This window comes from Drepanopeziza brunnea (genome assembly GCF_022702325.1).
Source record: "Drepanopeziza brunnea f. sp. 'multigermtubi' strain 214-2 chromosome Unknown ctg5, whole genome shotgun sequence".
NCBI classification, from domain to species: domain Eukaryota; kingdom Fungi; phylum Ascomycota; class Leotiomycetes; order Helotiales; family Drepanopezizaceae; genus Drepanopeziza; species Drepanopeziza brunnea.
In genome coordinates, this window is record NW_027094068.1 from 612,832 (window position 1) to 637,066 (window position 24,235).

The window sequence follows — 24,235 nt, forward strand, 5'->3', positions numbered from 1 at the left end:
CGGTAGCCATCGACCATTTCCCTCTCCTTATGCCCGATGCCGTATGCATCTTTCGAATTCTCCGTAGAAATATAGGTACCAACCTTATTTCTATTCTTATACTGCATACACACAAGCATCCCTTATCCGCTGCCAAGCGAGCTATCGTCTTATCGCGAACAGCCTCGTCGTCATTTTCCTTGTCCCGTACTGTACTTCCTTACAGTAACAACACCCAAGACCCAAGACCCAACACCCAATACCCAATACCTAACAACCCAAAAACAGGGCGACATTCCTCAACCTACCCACTGCGACTATCTCAGCAAACCGACATAAGCTGTCACCTCTGCCATCTCCATCTGATTAATACTTCTCATATCAATATGGCATCAGTATCATCAGGCTCCCACTACGAGACCCCGCCAGCCTCGACCGCCCCCTCCGAGTTCACGGCGAGCAGTACTCTGGCCACAGCGGAGAAGCCTCCCGACGACTCCTCGAAGCTGAAAATGTTCCTGGGCATCCTCAGAAAGTGAGCGCCCAATTGAGCAGGCAGAGGGAGCTCTCTGCTGGCAGTTTCAACGCAGTTTCAACCGCTCTATCCTCGGGCTTTACACGCCAAATCCACTAAACCGTGTTTCCAAGATGTTGTGAAGGCCTGACTGGCTTTATACCTTCAAATACAGCTTGCTAACATACGTATCGGGTGGTAGATTCATCGGCGTATCAGACATTGCATCAGTGCGGTTTTCCTTACCGGCCCAACTCCTCGAGCCGACCCCCAACTTGGAGTACTGGAACTACCTCGACCAGCCCAACACGTTCGTAGCCATTGGCGACTCGGACGATGCTTTCGACAGGATGCTGGAGGTGTTGCGGTTCTGGTTTACCAAGGACCTGAAGTACGTAAAGGGCAAGCCATGCAAGCCCTACAATTCGACGCTGGGGGAATTCTTCAGGGTATGTCGGAATCGGAATGCTGCTAGATGTTGACACGGGTGCTGATGATCTGGGTAGTGCAATTGGGAGGTCCAGGACAGTATGCCTGCTATCACGGCAAGCAAGATGCAACCGACGCCTGGAAGTGCGGCTTCGTCTATGAGATCGAAAAAGACGCCTGCAGTTTCGAGGAACCCCTCGCTACGTACAGATACAAAGGCTACGGATAAAAGTGGGCAGGTAGTGAAGGTCTCCTTTCTTACGGAACAGACGTCGCATCATCCTCCCGTGTCAGCCTTCTTCGTGGACTGTCCCGAGAAAGGGCTTACAGCACGAGGCTTTGATCAGATCTCAGCAAAGTTTACCGGGACAAGCATACGAGTTACTCCTGGCGAGCACAACCTAGGGATTTTCATCACACTTGCAAAGCGAAATAATGAGGAATACCAGCTTACACACCCAGCTGCCCACCTAGGAGGCCTACTGCGAGGTAGTCTTAGCGTAACAGTCGGTGACCTTTGCTTCGTCACCTGCCCACAAACGAAAATCAAGACCATCTTGCACTACATGGAAGAAGGTTGGCTCGGCAAGACGCAGAACAAAGTCGAGGGAGTAGTATTCCGCTACGACCCCGACAACGACACCAAGAAATCCATAAAGAGCGTGCCCGACAAAGATATTCTGGCCCACATATCAGGCAACTGGAAAGAGAAGCTGTACTTTTCTCTTGGACCGAAAGGCGTAAGTCCTCCTTATTTTTCTTGGTGCTCAGATTAGCCGAGCTTTGTGTTTACATGACATGGGTGTGCAGGGCGACCAAACCCTGCTGATAGACCTCGCCCCCCTCTCCGTAGCGCCTAAGCTCATCCCACCACAAACGGCGCAACTTCCGAACGAATCCTTGCGTTTCTGGTCCGGCGTCACAGAAGCAATCACATCGCGGCAGTATGCGCGCGCCACAGAACTCAAACAGGAGCTCGAGGAAGCGCAGAGAATGAAAGCCAAAGAGCGGGAAGATGCCGGCGCAGTATGGACGCCCAGGTTCTTCGTAGAGGCTACGACGCCTTTAGGAAAACCAGAGCTGACGGAGGAGGGAAAAGAAGCGTTGAGGAGGCTACAGGAGGACCGGTGGGAGCTGAGCGAGGATCCGGTCACTAGTGCGTAAGGTCGGTGTAGTGGGAAGCAGAGAGCGGAGTACATAGGTTTAGAAATGGATACAGCGGAAAGTTTGTTTGAGTGAAGATCATTAGAGGGCGGGCCCGGGGTTAGATATTAAGACGGCGGCATACTGGGCATGGTTATCAAGGGGGCTCTGGTGCGCCGGCCTGGATAGGAAGCATTGTGCATCGCATCTACAGAAGCCTGCTGTACACACTTCGTTTTCGTTCTCTTTCTCTTTCTTTCTCTTTCTCTTTCTCTTTCTCAGTTCATCCCTTGTGATATTAGATGGCTTTGCAAAAGCAGTTATCGATTTATAATCTGATTTTCGTTTAGCACCTCGCTTCTTGTATTGAAGCGGCCGCGGGATGTGGTTATCGTGCCGAATAGAGAGTACGGAAGTGGAGGGGTTGTGAATTAATTTACGAGCTGTACGTCGTATATGTGTGCGGGTTTTTTTTTTTTTTTTTGGTGTGTACGGGTACAATAATAGGAGAGCGGGAGAGTAATAGGGGAGTGGGAGTCGGAGAGTCGGGGTCGGAGTACCGGTAAGAGGGTAGAAAGTAGAAGCGAGCTCGCTTAAAGTTAAACCAAAATAACGACCAAATTCCCCTCAAAAAAAATAAAAGACGGAATAAAAATAAAAACCTTCCAGAGGGCCGCGCAGTTGGGGGAGGATTCTGGAATACAAGACATGATTCATAGAGGTGTTTTTTTTTTTTGGAGGGGGGGGGGGGGGGGAGATATTTAGAATCTCCCGTTTTGGTAGCTCAAAGAGCGAAAACGAAAGATTGGATCGGAGGAGGTTGATGATGTGCTAATATACTAGGTGGACTGGCTAGATGGATATTTTATGAGGTATGGGTAGGAGGGATGTTTGAGGGTTTTATATACAAGAAAAAATATTTATATATATATATTTATTTATTTATTGGCGGCCATCGGCTCTCGGACAGTGCATCGGACGGACTGTTGGTCGGATCTACACGGTAAGAATACGTAGCTAGCTAATTGATAGAATAGATAGATACATACCTAGGATATCAATGCTAGTGCTAATGCTAATGCCAGTGGCAAATAAATAGATAAACAAGTGAGCGACCATTTCCATGAATCAACTAATTAGCGTTTATAAAATGACGCGAACTATGGATGAGCTCTTATGTATGATGGATGAGGTTGTTCTGTTTTTTATATGAGCTTTATATATATATATATATACACCAAAACAAACTGGTCATAGCTAGCTAGATTGGTAACGCCTTTAGCTTAGCTGTTGTTTCTGTTGTCTTTGAGAGAGAAAGAGAGAAGTACGTGCCTGTCTGGGTTCTCATCTCGCGAATTGGTGAGATCTGGGCAACCAGAGCCGGACCTATGGATACGAAAGCTCCTGATGAGAAGCCGTACAGGATGCAGAAGATGATGGTGAGGATGTGCCTGACGAGGGGAGCTAAAGGTTGAGGACGATGATAGCCGAGAAGGCGGTGATGATAACCGTCACATTGAAGCGGCCAACGCGATCTGCAATTATGCCGGGTAGGATACGCCCGAAGATACTAGGTGATGTTAGCAAGAGTCATGCGAACAATTCAGACTTACTTACGAGGCCGCATTGAGGATTGCAATACGGTAGATGGATAGGCTGGCTGACATGCCATGACTTCGTGCTCTGCAGTTGGTTAGGAATGTTCCGAGGAGAGGTACAAGACAACTCACTGCAGAATGATATAGTTTCCTGGCAAGAATGTCCCAAAGAAGAACAGAAACGATGCGAGGCACAGCAAGCTAAAGGCACGCTCTTTCAGCGGTCGAACGAAGCTCATCGCATCGAATTTCTTGGGTTGCGGCATCAATCTGAACTTGACAGTGAGGTTGGCAACAACAAGCATCCCCAACATCACAAGAGCCACGGCTCCCAGAGTCCAAGGATATCCGACCTAAGGGATCAACTTGGATACTTGAAGAACCAAGTTCCCACCGAGCTTATGGCCGCGTAGAACACATCACTCGCACCTAGAGCACTACAGATGCCTTGAGCTAGGATAAACTGATAGTGCTTGGTCGATAGCGAAGTCATCATCAATCCGAAGATATAGAAGAATGTGCCGCCAAGCAGAAGCCACCTCGGACTATAGTTATCGAAGAGCTTCCCAAACACCGGCCCTCCCAAGAACATCATAAAGATTTGCAGCGACGGGATCCACGAGATGGTACTTGACGAGTAGCCCAGCAGCAGGCTCTCCTGGTAGTATTCCTGGAACACCCCGATGCAGTTGATCCATCCGAAGCTGCAGATCAGGCACAGCTATCCTCCCAGCACCACCAGACAGGCTTCTCACCCGCCGTCGGGAAAGCCAACAGGGCTCACACCACGAGGAGCCGGTGCAGACTTGGGTATGGCGCCTGCCTTCTCTAGATCTGCCGCTACTTCCACCGCGGATTCAAGGAACATGCTGGCGTCGTCTTCTTGTTTTGACTCCCGGGTTAGTCGAGTCGGTTGCGGGAGAGGCGATGGTCTGCAGCGGTCAGCTCCAAGCGGGTCTTCCTCTTCTGGTCGACGATAGTTGACGCGCCTGAAGCTAGCATATTGGCAGTCGCAGTCATATAAGCCGAGAAGCGTAGGAGTGGGAATCGAAGTGGAAGTCGAAGTCGAGGAGGGTTCGATGCCCGATTCCCGGTGACGATGAGTTGAAACCTTCACGGTTCGGAGTTTTAGAAATTCTAGGAATTTTCTCTAGTAACATCATCATTGCCAAACACGGCAAGCACGACAACCGCACTGGCCAAGACGGCACGCGAGAGTGTCGACACAATAAGCCTGGACCGGCTGAATAAAGCCTTAGTATTCACCGCAGAACAAAAATGTAATATTATCCTCACTACGTATTCAGGTGTGTCTGGCTTGCTCGGAACGTAGTAGCACACATACCATATCGACGAACTTCTTGCGATAGGGAAGGTTAGTAGCATCTGATATCTGCACTAGCCCCCCTTATGACAGTTATCATTATCATTTCAAGATATCTGGCGGTCCCTCTACAAGTAAGATAGACCATCATCCTATATAATCCTACACCAACAGCCCCTAGACATTTGTCGCAACACCAATTGATCCAGGCTACTAATTATTATGTCAGCGGGCTTGATATCAACGTAGGGTATACAGACTCTGATAGACGCACATTAATCTTCAACATAAAATCGCAAGGCGGGCATCCACGCACTGGTAATTAGGTACTATCTATCATAATAATAGACAAGTCCGCTTAGACTCGCTCGCTTCTACCCAAGCCAAAAAATGTTGTCGGTGTTTACCTACGTTAGGGCTCTCCAGAGAATTTTCTTTGGCTACAACCTTCAATTACCCTAAAAGGCGTATCGGGATGTAACAAGATAAATAAAGAAAGGTCTGCGGATAGATTAGGCTATATCATAATAGTAATCTTCCCCCCGTAGAGTGACGTGGTCCTCAACATTGACTGATCGATTGCTTGGAAGTCACTTGCTCATTTTCCCTACCCGCCATTCCCTGGCCACACTTTCACTTACTCAGAATGGGCTTATTTGTGATCTTTACGCTACTTGAGCTTAGCTTACTTGCTTCCCTGACAGCCGTGGCTTCTTCTTCTTCTTCTTCTTCTTCTTCTTCGCCCTCTTCCCTAGCAAAGCTACAGCCATTTCAGCTACTCCAGAGAACAAGCTTGCTAGAACGCTAACACCAATCAATCAATCAAAGCTCAAGGACACCACCTCTCAGCCAAACCCCCAGGTCCCCCCCTTCGACCCATTCCCCTCTTTCCCAGGCAATCGAGTTTGAAGATAAACAGAAGAAGAAGAAGAAAAGACGATCAACCTCACTTCACTTACGCATAGCATACATAGTAATCCTCACCGATCCTGACCATGTAATCGGTGCCGACCTTGACCCCGACCTTGACCTTGACACGTACGATCCACTGCTCAAGGACGTGACTTTTTCCCCACCTTTTCCCCACCCTCCTAGCTATATCTCAGCTCACCAGACCCGACAACAACCCAGCTTGACTGACAGCCATGTAACCATCCATCCATCCATACAGCGAGGTAGGCAACCCAGGACCATTATTCTCGATAGAACCATCCAACAAGGTCCAACTATACCATCAGAAACCCCGCTGCAAGCAACTTCTATCGGTTTTCCCACTCTCATTCGCGATTCGATCGGCCCCCAGGTCGTCCTCAACCGACCGACCGGCTTTTCAACCCCCTCGACCTGATGACGCCTGAGGTCCATCATTTTCTGCAACCGGGGGTCTTGCCTATCAGATCAGATCAGAGCGAGGGCCAACAACACTCACTCGCAGTATCACTTACCACTAACACTGCCAGTACGTACATCTCGAGCTATGCCGATAAGTAATCCAAGGATAGGAGAGGATTGCCGAAACGTCCCACCGTTCCTTAGTTACCTCCTTGCTTACACGCTACCTACCTACCTACCTACCTACCTACCTAACCCACCCCATGAAGGAAGGGTGTCCGCAAGTGATACAATCAACGCAAATCATCCAAAGAACTCCCTCCGCACCGCAAAGCCGATTGGCGAAAAGCATATGCTTCTCACTCACCAATAATCCCCCACACGCCCGTCAAGTATCGGATTCTGGAACTCCAGACACCCAATTTCGTTCCCCGAAACCGTGCGTGCACGTTGATCTTTGGAAGGAAAGCTCTCGGAACGAAACGCATCATGGTCAAGCTTAGCAGATAAGAAAAGTATACAAAAGGTAGGACATACAGCTAGCTTCCTCGATCGAAAGGGTTTACCGTCGAACCTCTCTTCGCTGCGGCGGGTGGTGTGGCAAACAAGGCATTGAAGAGAGAGAGAGAGAGAGAAGGGGAAAAAAAAAAGGGGGGGACCTGCCGCCGATAACACACTGTGAATCCAGCAAGCACTTATACCTTTTGATCATGATTGGGAAGAAGCTGGAGAGAGAAAAAATCGACTAACTGAATGCATGACCTCGGTCACTTGACTGAGCAGCAAAACTTGAGAAATTTGTAAGCAACGATCCCTGATAAGCATATCGATCCAGTGTATCTGATATCCACAATTCATGAATAGACGCGGCCTCCCGCTGAGGAATCAGTTTCTCAAGGCTAAGCCTCGACAAAGTCAGTTTTTGATAAGCAGCTTTCGCTCGCCGCAGTCTCGCCGGAGCCCTAATGTTGCAAATTGAAAGGACAAAAGAAAGATCTTGCGTCGAGCAGATCGGCAGAATCATACAAAGCCGTTCTCTCTCGTTCTCTCCAGAAACATAACGACATTAAGAACCGCTCAACAGATTTCGCCTTGTGCATAGGCATAGAAATGAAAATAGCACCCAGGATCCAACACTACCACCTCTGATACGATGCCAAATCCTATGCCCTAGCAACATCTTCCTATTTTACTTCTCGTCCACACACCCGGCTCTGGCTGTTCTATCCCCTGCCGCCTTTGCGCCAATCAATCTTATCCAGCGCCACCTTGCTTATTCTCCGGTTGACCTTGGGATCCTGGGTGGCATTGGTATCGGTCGTCGAGTCGCTGGCGCGGCTGCTACCTGTGTTGTGTTTTGTGGAATATGCTGAGGTGGGAGAGTAAATGTATTCGCCGTCCACGTATTGAGCTTCAGATACGAAGGTGCTGCGGCGATTGCGCGTGCGGGTGTAGCGTTTCTCCAGACGGAATAGCTCGAATTTGGATTGGATAAGTTCGACGATTCTGTTTCCCATGATTGCGGGTGTAGTATGGGCAATCCGCCGAGGTGGATGTTGAGCGTGGGTTCTAGTCTCTTCGTTGGGATCGTTGGGATGGGTAAATAGTTGCAGATCCGTTCGTGCTCTGAGGGGTTTTCAGTCCTCCTGAATAGGTGGTGGGCTGGTTCTGGTCGTACGGGTTTTCAAGTATTGATGTGGCAGACAATTGCTTTCGAAGCCGGGCTCGAATAGTCTGTAATGATGAATAGATTCTGTCCAAGGAAGGGCTTCAAATTCGCGAATCCAGTTCCGCAAGAAATCGTGTGGTTGTTGGTTCGTTTGCTTGCTTGTTTGTTTGTTTGTTTGTTTGCTTGTTTGTTTGTTTGCAGAATCGGATGGTCGAGTCGCGTCGAGTCAGTTTGAGACAAGTCGTCTGTTGAGTGAGTGTGAGTGTAGCGAGTGGCACGAACAGGAGGTAGGAGATGCCCAAGTCAAGTTAAGTCAATTCAAATACCCCGGAACCGACCAACGCCTCACGGAGATAAGACCCCGGATTAACTCCCCTCCCGGCCGAGTCCGTACCAAGGCCGCGCCAATTTTGGCCAGATAGGTTGTAGTACTGTATTCCGTACTTACCACGGTACAGGCCTAAGTATTACCCCTCGAGGGTGCCTTAAAAGTCTAGTTTCCACTTTAAACCCCCTGTTTTCCCTACCCTCGAGGGGTAATACTTACGCCTGCGACGTAGTAAGTACAACGTAGTACTATATGTGATAGGCGCATACCAGGGTGTTTTACTGTATTTGATAGGGCCTCGTTCGTCTGGTCGGGGTCGAGGGTCGGGGGTCGGGGGTCGAGGGTCGAGGGTCGAGGGTCGAGGTCGAAGCCCCCTTGTGTTGGGCTGTACTCCGTACCTACGGCCCTCCGGACTCGCACCTCCTCTTGCCACTTGGTGGTTGGTGAGGGGGGTTGGGGGGGGGATATGGGGATTCTCTCATCGCGGCTCGGCTTCATGCTGAAATGTTCGGTGTAGCAGTACAGTACCGTACAGAAGACTTCCACATGCGCGACCTCGTTCGCTGCAGTAAGCCAGAGAGCCAGAGCGGTTCATGGGAAGCGAGATCAGTCAGTCAGTCAGTCAGTCAGTCAGTCAGTGCACGTGCAACGACAGGTACGGTAGTTGGTTTCGTGATTTTCCAGAACAGAACTGACCCCGGCTTGATCTGTGTACCTGTACAGTACAGTATGTGTGTGGCTTTGCTGAACTCAAAATGTTGGGGCTCCGATGCCCAAATTCAGTCCAAAACGTACTACTACAGTACAACGTAGTAGTAAGTAAGGGGATGTTCCTTCCGCTCCAACCACTCCAACCACCCCAAATCAAGCCTTTCGACGACGGGGGTCCCGGGTCGGTCAATCTAATCCCCCCCCCCCCCCCCCCCCCCCAAAAAAATCAGACACAGGGTACGAATGCGACTGATGTTACAGATTCCTGCCAGCACCCCCCCCCCCCCATACCAAAGGTATGAATGGCGGCTTCTTCTATTTTCTCTATGGATATCGATACATTCACGATTCGGTTTTCGACTCTCGCCTTGTGAATCCATTAAATCAAGACTTTGGTTGGTCTTATCGTCTCCCGCTAGTATCAACGTCCTCGATTTCGATTTCTCGTTCTTCTGCTTCGTCGGAAAACAGTGTTTCTTGAACTGTGACCCATGTTATTTATATATTTGAACATGGACAAGGGCAACAAGAGAGAGGACTTACCACTCCAAAGCTCGGAATAGACACCGCCAGTATCGATAAGCTCGCGATGAGTACCGCTCTCTGCGACCTGTCCATCCTTGAGTACAATGATCTTGTCACTATCGTAAATCGTTCTTAGCCGATGGGCGACGAACACACTCGTCCTCGCCTTATCCTTCAAGACGCTGTTGATATTTTGCATGAGAGCTTGCTCCGTGTGCGTATCTAAGGCCGAAGTAGCCTCATCGAAAAAAAGCAGTGGCGGGTCCTTCAAAATCAACCTCGCAACGGCCAAGCGTTGCTTTTCTCCTCCGGAAATCATCATGCCTCGCTCTCCTACCAGGGTTTTGTAGCCATTTGGAAATGCGGAGACAATGTCATGAATCCTCGCTCTTTGAGCAGCAGCCAAAACCTTTTCGGGAGAGGCATTCAGATCACCATACCGAATGTTGTGCTCGATCGTATCGTTGAAGAGCGGGGTATCCTGGGGTACAACACCTATTGCCCTCCTTAGCGAATCCAAGCTAACGTTGCGAATGTCTTGACCATCAACCAGGATTCGGCCTTGTTGAATGTCGTAGAACCGGAACAAGAGACGTAGAATGGTCGATTTTCCACAACCACTCGGCCCAACGATAGCAATCTTCTTCCCAGCCGGGATGGTCAAACTCAGATTCCTCAGAATCGGTCGATCTGGATGGTACCCAAATGTCACATTCTCAAACTTGATCTCGCCTCCCTGGCTTAGCTGCAGCGGTTTCGCATTGGGCGGCTCCTTAATCGCAACATTGACCTTCTGAAGGTTGAAAAGAGTTTCCATGTCCAGAAGCGACTGGCGAAGCTCTCGGTAAACTGATCCGAGAAAATTCAGGGGCACCGAGAGCTGGAACACCAGCTGGTTGACCATGACCAGATCACCTACGCTCAAATTCCCTGTTGCGACGCCATCGGCAGCTAGATACATCATAGCCGTCAAGGCACTTGAGAAAATCAGGTTCTGCCCCGAGTTGAGAAAGGCTAACGATGTCGCAACTTTGATGGATGACTTCTCGTACTCCTTCAGTGCTTGATCGTACCTACTAACCTCAAACTTTTCATTGTTGAAATACTTGACAGCTTCGTAGTTGATGAGCGAGTCGACTGCCACGGTAGAGCCCTTGTTGTCTGCTGCATTGGCTGCTCTTCGAAATTTTGTTCTCCAGGCAGTCGTCCAGATTGTGAATGCCGTATAACCAACCATGGTCAAGACAGTAATGGCCGCAAATTTGGCACCATATTGATAAGTGAGAATTCCACAGACCATGGAGATCTCCAGTGCCGTAGGTAGGATGTGGAAAACCATAGAAGTGAGGAGGAAACTGATACCCTTGGTACCTCGATCAATGGCTCTAGTCAGCCCACCGGTCTGTTTCGTAAGATGGAAATTCAGGTCCAGCCTCAGTAGATGATCAAACACATTGCAAGCAACCCTCCGAATAGCCTTCTGGGCAACGCTGGCAAACACAGCATTCCGCACTTCTTGGAAAAGCGTAGCTCCAATCCTGGTCATACCATATGCAAAGATCATAGACCCCGCCACTGTAGCAGCTGTACCTCCCACCGCCACAAAATCCACGTTCATGGAATCAACGATGTTCTTGAAGTAGAACGGGACCTGGACGTTCAGCACCTTGGCACCAACAAGCAGTACCAAGGAGAGTCCAACTCTGAACCGGGTTCCAAGGTTGTCCTTTGGCCATAGATATTTGACCATCTCCTTCATGATAGCCCAATCTGCTTTTCGTTGCTCCTTGTTGGTCTTGTCACCGAGAGCCAGAGGGTCTTTCCGAGCAGCAGGAATCGCAGCCGCGACTTTCTCAGCCGTCTCTGGTTTGGCCCCTGGTTGATTCTCTGCAGCTTTGGGCTTTCGCAGAGCTCCGCCCTGGATCGTAGTGTTCTGAGAATCATCCTTGGAGACTCTGTTTGTGCTGGTAAAGACTCGTAGTTCGGCCCTATATTGACTCCATTGCTGCGGCCGGACTGAAGCTCGCACGCCCAAGCACGAAGCTCTGTGCAGACTCCGAATAATCATCCTCGCTGTATTTGCAGCTCTCTATCGCCCCGGCTTGATAGAAGCTCCTCCCCACATTGTTTTTTGTGTTGTTGATTCGGGAGAATACGGAGTAGAGGGGTAGCTCGTGGGAGCTGTCGTCGGGTTGTGGAGCTGCGATATCAATAAACAACAACTTCTACCCAAGAAAAAATCTCGTAATTTAATCGAAAACGAGAAGAAACTGTTCCGAGTGATGAGAGATCCCGCAAAGCATTACCTACACTGCAGGTAGGCTGAGATGCCGAGATGATGGCGCGACGGGTCGAAATTTCGGGCCCAGTATTAGCACTCGAAGCGGCCTAGTATGGATTTAACTGATGACTAAGCCATGGGGAAAAGATGAGAGAGTGGTAGAGAGTAGACGCAGCAAACTTGAAGCTATTCAGACTTGATATTGGGAAAAGAAGAGGGTTTTCAGAGAGAGTAGTTCTGTATACTCAAGAATCAAGTTGATTTTGCGCTAAGTTGGCAGCAAGCTTCATCGCTTCCGCTCTTTCTCTCTTCCACCCTTGTCGCAGAACGCCTATCGCATCTTGGAATCCTAGCTGTCAACGTAACTGCTTCAACCAACTTCACGACCAGCCATGCGCGGTCGAATACCGCTGGAAAATGCTGTCCGAAGCGTCGGGCAGCTTCAACGCCCTTGTGCTAGAGGATATGGACGACGATTCATTCAAATCAGCGCAACCCCGACGACGGAATCCCCAATACTCACTGCCGATGTCCTCAGCAGCTCAATTGATGCTGCCTCGGACTCTTCAGGTATGTCGAAGCTGTCAAGCTCAATTGAGCAATCATGCTAATGTGTTGTTAAACAAGATGCGCGGTTTGAAGTCCTAGGCGCGCCATATTCTCTTTTGTCCGTTTCCTTATCAGCTTCTCAAGAGTTGTACACCAGGAAGGGGACATTGGTTGGAATGAGTGGGAAAGCAGAGAATGTGGGCAATTTCAGCTGCAAGTTAAGAAATAGTCGCTGATATTCAACAGACCAAATCAACCTTGCGCATGCTACCAGCTTTCCGGCGAACTCTTCTTGGCATACCCTTTCTATACCAGAGAATTTCTGCAACAAGTCCCATAACCGCTCTTATTTCGACGAGATCGCCTCTCACTTCTTTTACTGTATTACATCTTAATGGAACCGTCGACTGGATGGTGGCGCAACGGGGGGCATTATTGGCATGGACGGGTCATACACTTCACGTATCTCCTGCGTTGAATAGGGGGATGAGTCTTGCTCATTGGGGTAATTCAGAGATTACAGGGAGAGGTCTCGTTGCTTTGGCTGGACCTGGTCAGGTCTATCAAATTAGCCTGAAGGCAGGGGAGGAGTATGTGGCGCATCCGGGCAACGTCGTTGCATACACGATCACGCAACACCCTCCATTGCCTTACAGACTACGCTCATCGGATATTCGATTTCAGATTCCCAGTCTTGGAGTCGGAGGTCTGATGCAGAAAATAAAATTCTTCCGGGTGATGAAGGAGTCCGATACCTGGAGGGCTATCACAAACCTGATGTTCACTTTGAGGACGGCAGCGAGAAGAACAATATGGGGAGATCGATTGTTCCTCAAATTCCACGGCCCAACCACCATTTTGATGTCTTCAAGAGCATCACGTATCAGCGACGTTTTGACCTCGAGGGATGTGAACGAGATTGCCGATACTGAAGCCGGAATCGTCCAAAAAGCTGTCACACTGGCTAGCAAACCAAAGGATAGCGAAGAGGGTACTGCAAAGCAGTTTACAGATGTGCCTACGGGTTTTCATACTGCGGAAGTTAGCCGGGATGGCAAGGTGAAATTTGAAGACGCTCCCTCGATGACGAGGTAGAGCAAGCGGGATTACGAGAAGTGGAGGATTGTACAGTAAGTAGTGCCCTCTGATAGAGATTTGCACTAAATGTATCAATCGCTGCTGAATGATAAGTAACAACTACCTACTATCTTCTTCTTATCGTACTGCCCAGTGCAAATTCATCATCCTGTACGACACTAGTCGTCTTTTCAGCTTTCATTACCAACTTCGTTGTTCTTCCAGCTTTTCTTCTTCTTCATATTGCTTGAGCTGTATCCTTCTGCCCGGCAGGATTTGGTCGTTGAATCTTACATACAAACTCAACGGCCATGCAATGATGCCTAGGTGCCCCGTTTCCCGCATATTCTGAAGAGGGACCACTAATATAGTACATATAGTATGTCACTGGAATTCTATCAAAATAAGCATACTGTTATCAGAATACCCTAGCCTTATCTAAAGCGTTTCTGCACTTCAATCTTTCTCTGGACTCTTGACAGCTGCCACCTACTCGCTTAGCTACTCATATACTCATGAGATGCCTCACCCCGCAACCCTACCTAAGTATTTGCCCCCCCTTTCGGCTTGCATGAGCCTATATTAAACAGAAGAAGTTCAAAAAAGCAGCAATGTCTTAGTAGAGGATGTATCTCGGAATCTGCGCAACACTGCAACCGGCCGCTTGCCGGCTTGGCTCTCTAGCCTCGACTGGGTGTCTACTTTAACGTGTAGGGAGACCATGATAGATACACTTACTTGACAACCTACCCAAGCACATTTCCAGATATGGGGTCAGAAGATGGGAATGAGTATTTTATCTGCGAAAGCGACGCCGACGACTGGACGTTTTCTTACAGGAAATCTCCGCCCAGTAATGACCTTCCCCCCCTCCACCCCCCCAAATAACCTTACACATATAGATGGCATCACCATCGTGGCCCTGTACCAAGTCATCTTCGATTGATGCTGTACCCGGACTCATCTAGGAGACATAAATCTTCGTGTCGCCATGATCGAACAGCCAAGCCAGGAAGAGTATGCATGGCAGTGCGAAGTACGACACGAGAGCTAATGGCTGTTCCTCGCACTCTGTTTGGACGAATCGGTCTAAAGAGATTCTTGCTCTTGATACTAAGATCGGGACGGAGAGTGGTGATTGAATTGAGAACGAGAAGCTGGGAGCGGGTGTACCGCCGGCATTGCTGAGTACGTTCAAGCAAGCCAATGACGTGGTCGATAAGTAGAGGGTGCGAGCATAAGAAGATATTGAAGGAGCCAAGGGATGGGAGTTTTGGGAGGAGGTGTTGGTTTGATTTATTTGATGAGTGGGCGAGCATTGTTTATTTTCGTGATGCTTTGAAGTCAGGGGCTCGCTTGACGCCGTTTATATTGCTCTTGCCACTTCACGTTCGAAGCAGTTGGCGGGCATTTAGCTACGGGACCATAAACAGAAACTATACTATAATTCCGAAATCGGTGTTCTTTTAGCATGAAATAACCTCGGCATAAAATCATGCGTTCAAGTACCCAAAAAACACGGAATGATGTAATTCTTTATCTGTTTCATTACGAATAACCAAAATGGATTCTGCGCCACGTCGAAGGCGTCCGGTGAAGACTCATCACCGAATTCGAATCGAAAGGAGCCACCAGCAGGCAGGCAATCGGCAGCCGCAAGAGCCAACTCTACAAATGTCATGAAGCAGGGAAGTGAAGAGGTATATAGCAAAGAAGTAGATGTATTTCTTTTAATTAATGTCGATTTTCGCAATGTACTTGAGGAGGCTTGAAATGCTTTGTTAAATTTCATAACGTGCAAAACCTATAACGTCTTATAAACGCTGTTTAGAACACAAAAGTCCCGAGACTATTGTGGAGGGCAAGAGCTCCGACATTTAGGGTGTGTTTGGCTCGCAGATGCAAGCCAAGTTGCACTACCAAATATTCTTGCATCTTTAAGTTGCACGTCAAGATGCAAGAATTGCCTTAATCTGTTTGGCTCGTGCACGTAAATCTCGCAAAGTGTGCAGCTGACCTTGCAACTGCAGTTGCACTATACAAATCGGACTTTGAGCAAAAAGCTCTAAGTCCCAAGTTGCAAGCTCAAGTTGCAAGCTTTTTTCGCCCCCCCCCCCCCCCCCCTTCTTATTCTATACTCTTTTCCCTTCTAATATTTCTCAACTACGCAACCTTTTTATCATGCCGTCTCCGAAAACCATTTTAAAAAAGCGCAATCTACGGAATCGCAATATTAGAATTATCGTCGCTGCAATTGAAGCTTGCGCCGCCGTTTAATATTACAAAAACAATTTCGCAAAAACGCTTCACTTAGTATACTTCCGATCTGATAGGCCTTCAATAAGTAGAAAAGCTTCTTATAAGCCACTTACTACGAATTAAAAATAACTTAAGAGTTACTCGAGAAGGATTTCGATACATTCAAGACCTTTTGATACGCAAAGCTAAACTTCGAAAAACTCGATATAATCATCGTATATTATTTATTGCATTGACAAATAATTAATAATTGTAATAACGAATTTTTTTTCTAAGTCTTAAGTTGCAGTTTGCTAGTTGCGAGCCAAACAGGCCTTAGTCCGTGCAACTTCTACTGTCAAGTTGAGTTGATCCTATTTAGGATCAACTCAACTGCTCAGTTGCACGGACCTGCAACTGCGAGCCAAACACACCCTTACCTTACTGCGAATCAAGTGATATATATATAGTCATGGTAGAATCGTGAATTAATAAGCAAATAATCTTTTTTTCCTTTCAATTACTTGCTAATCTACCCTATACCTATTCAACCACCCCCTCAACAAACCCTTTCAACAATTTGCGCGAGTGAACTTTTGCTGAATCGATCGATTTCGATTATAAAAAATTTAAAGCGTTGATATGCAAGCTATAGCAGCGATGCCGAAAAATATCTTAGCATAGATTTTAATAAATTATTAGTAGATCGATTTTATTTGAAAAATAATGTTTATTTATAATTGTATCTTATTTGAAATAGTTATCGAACTATTTTAAATTTTCAATACGAGCTTATTTATAAGCCTATTTTAAAAATACGAACGGGGACGGCCATAGGACGGCCATAAAACGGTCCTAAGCTCGGGGACGATCAAAAGAGTGAATTATTCTTGATTTGTAACTATTACTGACTTTAAATGGTCTAATAACCGTCTTTTATAAAAGAGGGTTAGAGGACCGCTCAAATGACCCCCTATAGTGGCCTGATACTTACAAGGCCTGATGCAGGGGCAAAAGTAGACCAGGAGGCCAGGGCCAAAATAGATCCGGAACGCCAGCTCCACCACACTATCAGTTGCAAAAACAGATAATCATTCTCCAAAATCAACTCCTAGATTTCCTCAACCAGCTCTTTAATCCAATTCCATATCCGTAATAACAGCTTGCCCACTTCTACTTGCCTGCTCCTCCGACAATCGCCGATAATCATCAACGATAAGCTTGGCAACATTCATTCCCATCAGAGCGTTTGTTTCCATGGTGCTGATGAAGCTCTCCATACCGCCAGTGTAATAGAAATCTCGTGCGAGCTCGAGTTCTTCAAATGTGCTGCGGGGGGACCCGTAAGGGTAGGCTTGCCAGACCTTGTGGTAGTACCACGTGATCGCATCACCACTGTCAGCTTTTACAGTGCTGAGATCATTGGGAACTAGCAGTATTTTAGCAGTGTCTGAGGAGGGAGTGTCGAGGTACTAACGATCTGTACCGAGAAGCCTTGACAGAAAACTGCTGTCTAACTCCTCGCGCGAGAAGACCTTGTATAAATACTCTTCGTCTAATGTGCTGGGATTGACTACTCGGTTAAGCGTGGTGATAGTGAAGAATCCTGGAGATCCGGCACTCTTTGTAGGGTCTGGTACTTCGCCAGGCGGGAGAGTGGTCAGAATCGTGGTGGGGACTGATTCCCCAGGAGCTAGCTTGAAGAACGAAGGGCTCATGGTTCTTTTGCTTGTGAAGAGAGTTACATGGAGGGTCACATAAGGTATTTCGTCAGGTACTCGGTTTAGGAGATCTCTCTCAAATTCGATGTCGGCGTACTGGAAGGGACCCGCAAGAACGACTGTATCGAACGGCTCTTCTTTTTCCAACAGTTCCTGGGTGATCGAGTCCTTGGAGACGATCTTGACGTTGTATTTGCCGTCAGACTTGGAGATGGAACTGATTGTGGTATCGAGAAGTGTGGTAGCGTTCAAAGTTTGCAACATTCTGTCAAAGATCCGCCAATTACCGCCCTGAATTTGATACGTAGTACCAGTAACCATAGAGACGATGGTCTCAAGTCCATGAATTGACGCGACATTTTGGCCATAGTTGATTCGAGTAGAGGCCTGGACAATTTCGGTTGAGAAAGAGGCTCTAATCTAGAGGCTGTCAGCAAGGGGCTCGCTCTTTGTCTGAAAGACTTACGCCATTTGCAGCAATCAGCTGCGCCCCAGTTTGAGAGCTAACGGATGCCAGATCAAGTTCACGAGCTCTATCAGAGAGCGATCGAAATGGGAAGAACGGACCTTCGTACAGCTTCTTAAATCGACCAACTACGCTCTGCACCAGACGATCAATTCGCATTGGGTCTAGTCCATATTTCCAGAAGAGTTTTGCCACGTCCCAGAATTGCATGCCAGTGTTTTGAGTGTAGACGAATGAATTCCCATTCCAGATTCCAACCGATTCTTGAAAATTAGCATCACCACGTTGAGTTAAACCGAACAAAGCAGTAGCATTCATCAAGATCGTGTTGATATCGACGAAAATGCTTGCTCCAACTTCAACAGACTCTAGTGAGTTACCGTAGGCGTTCACGGTAGTTGTGCGACCTCCTACATAGGAATTACGCTCAAATACGGTTATGTTGAGCTCCATGTTGGACTGCTGGGCAAATCTCTCCAAGTAGTAAGCGGTAGAACTTCCAGCGGCTCCGGCTCCTGCATACGCCAATCAGCGATTTATGATGAGAACAAATGGACTCCAAATCATTGAAAATTTAAGGAACTACCTTATCTCAGAGTGAACAATATCTGCAACGATAAGACGCGACGAATAGGGGAACTACTCAACATACCAATAATCGCAATTCTTTTGAGACTGTCATCTGCATAGCTTTGACAGCAAAAAAAGGCAATAAGGAGCGTCAGCAATAAGTTCCGTTCTGCGAACATTGCGAACATTTTGAAGATGATGTTGAGAGAAGGTCGTGTGAATTTGGTGGATGTCGAACGACTATATATATATGTCGTTGAAACTCGGACATCCTCTGCATCCTCCCATCATTCCGCCCTTGCAGCCTTGCAGCCTCGCCAATTCTTAATAATAGGACCTGACGTTGCAAATTTAGGGGCACTTCCCTACTGTAAAGTGGGCGAAGCAATTATAACCCGCGGAAAAATTGTGTCTCGTGTCGCATAAAGGAAGGAAGAAATCAAATTTGTTTTTTAATTAAATTGTTGATTTTATTACTTTATAAATATGTATAAACAAACTTTATTATTTTATTAATTTATTATTAGATCTTAATCAAGCTAAAATCAACTAATTGTACCTCACGTCTTTTAAATCAAATTATACGGCTGACTCCGGTCCGGCCTCGATACAAGTCAGTCGTCTTGCGACTTGAGCGTAGCTATGCAATTACGATGGCCACGGCAGCTTGCACCTGCCTTATTCTCTTTTTGGTTACCTTTCCTCTAACGAGAGATTCTCTTCTCACTGTGATCCATCCTATCTGTAAGGGAAGGGCGCAGATGATAGTAGCTTCCTTAAAGGGGAATGCAGGAGCATTTAAACGGTCAGCTGATCGTCTAATAACCATCTCTTTTAAGGACGATTTTAATAAGTTGGCATGGCTGGTGGATCACCTTAAGCTTATACTTAGGATTGAATAGAATTTGAAAACAAACGATTTAAATTATTTAAATCGTAGCTAAAATAAAACTATTTTTTTCGATTAAATCGTTTTTTTTAAATACTCGTCTTTTCGTATAAAAACCGTCTTAGGACCGTCTTCGAGCGTTTTAAGACCGTCCTATAGCCGTCCCTTGGCCGTCCTATAGCCGTCCTTGAGCTTAAAACCGTCCTTGAGAACGTGAGTTAGTAAGCAAATAATCTTTTTACTGCTTGCTGGTCTATTCTTTATTACTGGTACCTGAACCCTTCATACCATTACACCCCTATCTTATAGATGCCGCAAGGGCGGCCGTCGTACGCGGGTAAACTTTTGCTAAATCGATCAATTTCGATTATAAAAAAATTAAAGCGTTGATATACAAGCCGTAGCAGCGATATCGAAAAATATCTTGGCGTCGAACCTCTTAAATTATTATTAAAATAATTTTATTTAACAGATAATTTTTATTTATAAATAATCGTCGGTTACTTTGAATTTAATTTGTAAAAAATCCCGACCTGGCGCAGCCAGGTCGGCATCACCAAGGCGGGACAGTAACGGTATACCATTTATTAAACAACAACTATTATTATAAAAAGTTAAAAAAAATCATTATATGCTTAAAAAATTTTGCTTTACAAACGTAAATTAAAATTATAAAAATCCATTTATTTATGGTAATCTAATACATTGAAATATAATGAAAAAATGATCAAAAACTGTCCTAAATAATTCAAATTTACTTGTTTATTGCAAATATCTCAATAACCACAACCTTAATTCAAAAAAACGTTATATAGATCGAAAATAAATGATTTAATATATTATATTGCTAAGTGTATTAATTATTAAATCAAAGTTAGTAGTGATGCACGTATTTTTTTGATAGATTTGAATAAAAGTCCGATTTTCGTGTTCCTCGCTTATTCTAATATATACGCGGCAATTCTGATATATACGCATTACTAAAATTGAAAAGTATATATCAAAAGTATTATTTTTATTACTTTAACTCAATGTAATAAAGAAATAACAACTTGTAATTAAAATTCAATCAATTGATTAGTATTAAACTAAATACTGCACATCTTTTAATACACAAATAATTAATCTATAATAGTTGGTTGATTTTTTATTTATTAAAAAGGAGCAAATTTTACTGTCCCGCCTTGGTAGGTGTCCCGCCTTAGTAGTGCCGACTTGCTAAGTATAGCAAGTCGGTCAATTCTTTCGAATTAAAATATAAGGAAACCGACGATTATATCTTTTTTAAAATGGTTATCGAACTATTTCAATTTTTTTAAAACGAGCTTATTAATAAGCCTATTTTAAAAATATAAACGGGGACGGCTATAGGACGGCTACAAAATGGTCTCTTTCAATAGGACGGTCTTTTCGATAAACTATTCTTGAAAAGAGCTTAGTATTGAATTTAAGCGGTCCAATAGCCGTCTTTTATAAAGGAGGATCAGAGGACCATTTACGTAGTACGTAGTAGTAGTACCGGTAAATGACCCCCTACCACCCTTTAAGGTTTTGCTACACCACTTTGAACTGCTTTCTGGGGCTGTCTTGTATGTAACTCCTTAGCTTAGCACGTCGCCACTATGGGGAGTCCCAGGGCGGCAGGCTACGCCTGGTACCCGCCCGACGTGAATAAATACTGTTACGGCTGAGGAAAGATAGTATATTGTGGTAGCTACTTGGTACCAATGGAATTGATTACAAGTAAACCGTCATCAGGCTACTTACTACCCCCCCCCATGAATAAAATGTCGGACCCAGTTTAGGCCTATAAATCATAGAGCGGTAGTTTCTTAACGGCTCAAAGCCCTGTCGACTCCACTGTATAGACTACTTAAATACAGTACTGGCTCAAAGATACTTTTCAAGGCTGAATCCTTACGTACTACGTATAAGTTGATTGGTTTAAGCCTTAGTAAGATCCTGTGCGAAATTATACTTTCGACATGTATTCATAGCTTAAACCAATCAACTCATAAGGATTCGGCTTTGAAAAGTATCTTTGAGCCAGTATTTAGCCTATACAGTGGAGTTGACAGGGCTTTGAGCCATTAAGAAACCACAGCTCTATGATTTATGGGCCTAAACTGGGTCCGACATTTATTCATGGGGAGAGTAGGGGGGGAAAGTATGAGGCAGAAACAGGCATACACGCATAACACAGCCTCTTTCGCTACCGTATTTCTCCCGCCACCTTTTCCGCCATCTCTCTCGCCACTTCTCCCGCTACCACATCTTTCGCTACCTTTTTAGCTACCTTCTCCGCTACCTTAAAGGCAGGTAGGGGGTTATTTTAACCGTCAGCTGACAATCCGATAACGGTTTCTCTAAAAAACGATTCCAAGAGGTTGGCATAGCTAGTGGATCACTTTAGGCCGATACTTAAGATTGAGCAGAATCTGAAAACAAACGATTTAAATTATTTAAATCGTAGCTAAAAAAAAAAGTATTTCAATCGATTAAATCGTTTTTTGTAAAAGCTCGTCTTTTCGTTGAAAGATTATTATTAAAATAAGATTATTTTAATCGATTAAATAGTCGTTTATAAAAGTCGGTCTTTTTACGAAAAGACCGTTTTAAGACCGTCCTGTGGCCGTTCTGTGGCCGTCCTAAGGCCGTCCTTGAACTTGAAACCTTTCTGGAAAACGTTGATTAATAAGCATTTTTTTTTTTCAATTAATTAGCAGTCTACCCATTACTAGATAGACCGCCCCCTTACTACACCACCCCCCCGGTGAGCGACAGAGGCGCATCCAAGCGGATGAACTTTTATTGAATCGATCGATTCCGATTATTAAAAATTTAAAGCGTTGATATATAAGCCGTAGCAGCGATACCGAGAAATATCTTGGCATCGAATCTATTAAATTATTATTAAAACGATTTTATTTAAAAAAATGATTTTTATTTATAATTATATTCTCTTTAGAATAATTATCGAACTATTTCAATTCTTTAAAACGAGCTTATTAGTAAGCCTGTTTTCAAAATATAAACGGGGACGGCCATAAGACGGCTATAAAACGGTCTCTTTCAATAGGACGGTCTTTTCGGCAAACTATTATTGAAAAGAGCTTAGTACTGAATTTAAGCGGTCTAATAACCGTCTTTTATAAAAGAGGGTCAGAGGACCGCTCAAATGACCCCCTACCTGCCATTAAGGTACTTATAAAAGCCGAGCTTTTATCGTTTGACTTAAAGCAAGTTTAACGAAATAAAGACGATTTTTAGCCTTTATATAATATCGAGCACGTGCGCCCAATTTTTTTACGTCACTTTTATTTTTTTTTCATTCAGTTTAGCTGATTATGAGCTATTTTGGCCCTTAATCGATAACGTTTATTCACTTCGAAATGAACCGTTATTTATATTAAAGAAGCTTTGCGTTTATTATTACATCACGTGTTCTTCGAGCGAGCACGTAAGGCTCTTCGAACTTCCGCTTTTAGCATTTCTTCTTTCAGCCTTCTTTTTTTTGCACGTGTGTTGGATCGCCGGTAGCGATCTCTCGTAAATATTCGTAACGTCGTAAAAAGTACTCTTGCAATTGCAAAACACTCGGTTATAAAGGTATCTGAATTCTGTATTTTTGTATTTCTGTATTTCTGTATGCTCCTCAAAGTTCAGGGGAGCTGACTCCTTCTGTACGCTTAAAAGGAGTCACGTATATTAGCTAAATAGTAGCTTTTACAGTCAAGTTGAGGGTCCCCTGACGCGCGTGAGTCATTAAGCGAAGCACGCTACTATGGGTAAATAATATACAATTCTAGTCTGTGCACACTGGATACTTGGCAATACTGCTTGGATTGTTATCGTTATATCATTATCGTTATATCATTAGTAGTATCCTTTATATAAAAGCCTTGTCAACGGAAACCTATAGAATCGTGCACAAACGGCGTTTGCATATTATTTCGGGCATATACCAAGTACTACGTAGTAAGTGACTCGTGAATCATAGTTTACGGGTAAATTTGGCCACATCCCCCCTAGCTACTATTAACTAAGTTAGGTCGATATGGAGATATCGACAACGTGCTTATTGGCTCCTCACAGCACGTGATATCTGCTAATTCAATCTGATTTTTCGAAGAAGAACTTCAAAAAAAAAATACGCTCGGTAATTCGATAATTAACGCTATCGGAATATTAGAGAATGAAGTTACGAGCCTCGCACGTGAAATTCGAGCCAGATAAATTACAAGCGAAACCTAAAGTTCGATTCGAACACTCGGCCTTGGCACTGGATCCCATTACAACCTCGCCCCAATTCCTAGTCTTAGATAATACAAGTCAATCAACCACACATCATCAGAATCTTCCTCGTGACCATCAACTACTGCTCTATTACTGAAGAGTACTAGCCATGAACTTTATTTTTAATATTACCATTTTAATAATGATTTAATAAAATCGATGCCAAGATGATTCTCGGTATCGCTGCTACGGCTTCTATATCAATGCTTTAAATTTTTATAATCAGAATCGATCGATTCAGCAAAAGTTTAGTTGTTTAGGCTGTTATCGGTCAATTTAGCATTATAATCGTAGGAAAGGTTAAGAGCAATACTCCCCCCCCCTATAAATAAATGTCGAAAGTATAATTTCGCAAGAGATCTTACCAAAACTTAAACCAATTAACTTATATCTTTGAGCCAGTATTTAGTTTATATAGTGGAGTTGACAGGGCTTTAAGCCATTAAAAAACCACCGCTCTATGATTTATGGGCTTAAACTGGGTCCGATATTTATTCATAGGAGGGGATAGTAAAAGAAAGCTAAAGGTTTTCGTGGCTCGCGAAACAAGCTTGGAGATTCTTAAATCTGCGTATAAATAGCGGAGAGAGTTGAAA

At 45.2% G+C, this 24,235-nt stretch overlaps 6 protein-coding genes across 6 annotated transcripts; 2 read left to right on the forward strand and 4 right to left on the reverse strand.

The window, feature by feature from the left end:
• Positions 1 to 365: 365 nt before the first annotated feature.
• Positions 366 to 2,086, forward strand: L3040_003629 (uncharacterized protein; the record flags this gene model as incomplete). Its single annotated transcript, XM_007295289.1, has 4 exons — positions 366 to 514; positions 696 to 942; positions 1,000 to 1,662; positions 1,733 to 2,086. 4 exons carry the CDS (start codon positions 366 to 368, stop codon positions 2,084 to 2,086), a joined length of 1,413 nt encoding a protein of 470 aa, XP_007295351.1.
• A 1,443-nt stretch (positions 2,087 to 3,529) lies between these two features.
• On the reverse strand, positions 3,530 to 5,011 carry L3040_003630 (uncharacterized protein; the record flags this gene model as incomplete). The annotated part of the gene is made up of 3 exons (XM_066156489.1): positions 3,530 to 3,635; positions 3,796 to 3,991; positions 5,005 to 5,011. The coding sequence occupies 3 exons, from the start codon at positions 5,009 to 5,011 to the stop codon at positions 3,530 to 3,532; spliced, it is 309 nt and encodes a 102-aa protein (XP_066012072.1).
• Positions 5,012 to 7,542: 2,531 nt separating this feature from the next.
• On the reverse strand, positions 7,543 to 7,836 carry L3040_003631 (uncharacterized protein; the record flags this gene model as incomplete). Its single annotated transcript, XM_007295287.1, has 1 exon — positions 7,543 to 7,836. One exon carries the CDS (start codon positions 7,834 to 7,836, stop codon positions 7,543 to 7,545), a length of 294 nt encoding a protein of 97 aa, XP_007295349.1.
• A 1,593-nt stretch (positions 7,837 to 9,429) lies between these two features.
• Positions 9,430 to 11,620, reverse strand: L3040_003632 (uncharacterized protein; the record flags this gene model as incomplete). Its single annotated transcript, XM_007295286.1, has 2 exons — positions 9,430 to 9,509; positions 9,571 to 11,620. 2 exons carry the CDS (start codon positions 11,618 to 11,620, stop codon positions 9,430 to 9,432), a joined length of 2,130 nt encoding a protein of 709 aa, XP_007295348.1.
• Positions 11,621 to 12,225: 605 nt separating this feature from the next.
• On the forward strand, positions 12,226 to 13,477 carry L3040_003633 (uncharacterized protein; the record flags this gene model as incomplete). Its single annotated transcript, XM_007295285.1, has 3 exons — positions 12,226 to 12,403; positions 12,461 to 12,579; positions 12,629 to 13,477. 3 exons carry the CDS (start codon positions 12,226 to 12,228, stop codon positions 13,475 to 13,477), a joined length of 1,146 nt encoding a protein of 381 aa, XP_007295347.1.
• A 3,353-nt stretch (positions 13,478 to 16,830) lies between these two features.
• L3040_003634 (uncharacterized protein) lies at positions 16,831 to 18,642 on the reverse strand (the record flags this gene model as incomplete). The annotated part of the gene is made up of 4 exons (XM_007295284.2): positions 16,831 to 17,126; positions 17,175 to 17,838; positions 17,885 to 18,399; positions 18,537 to 18,642. 4 exons carry the CDS (start codon positions 18,640 to 18,642, stop codon positions 16,831 to 16,833), a joined length of 1,581 nt encoding a protein of 526 aa, XP_007295346.1.
• Between the last annotated feature and the right edge of the window lie 5,593 nt (positions 18,643 to 24,235).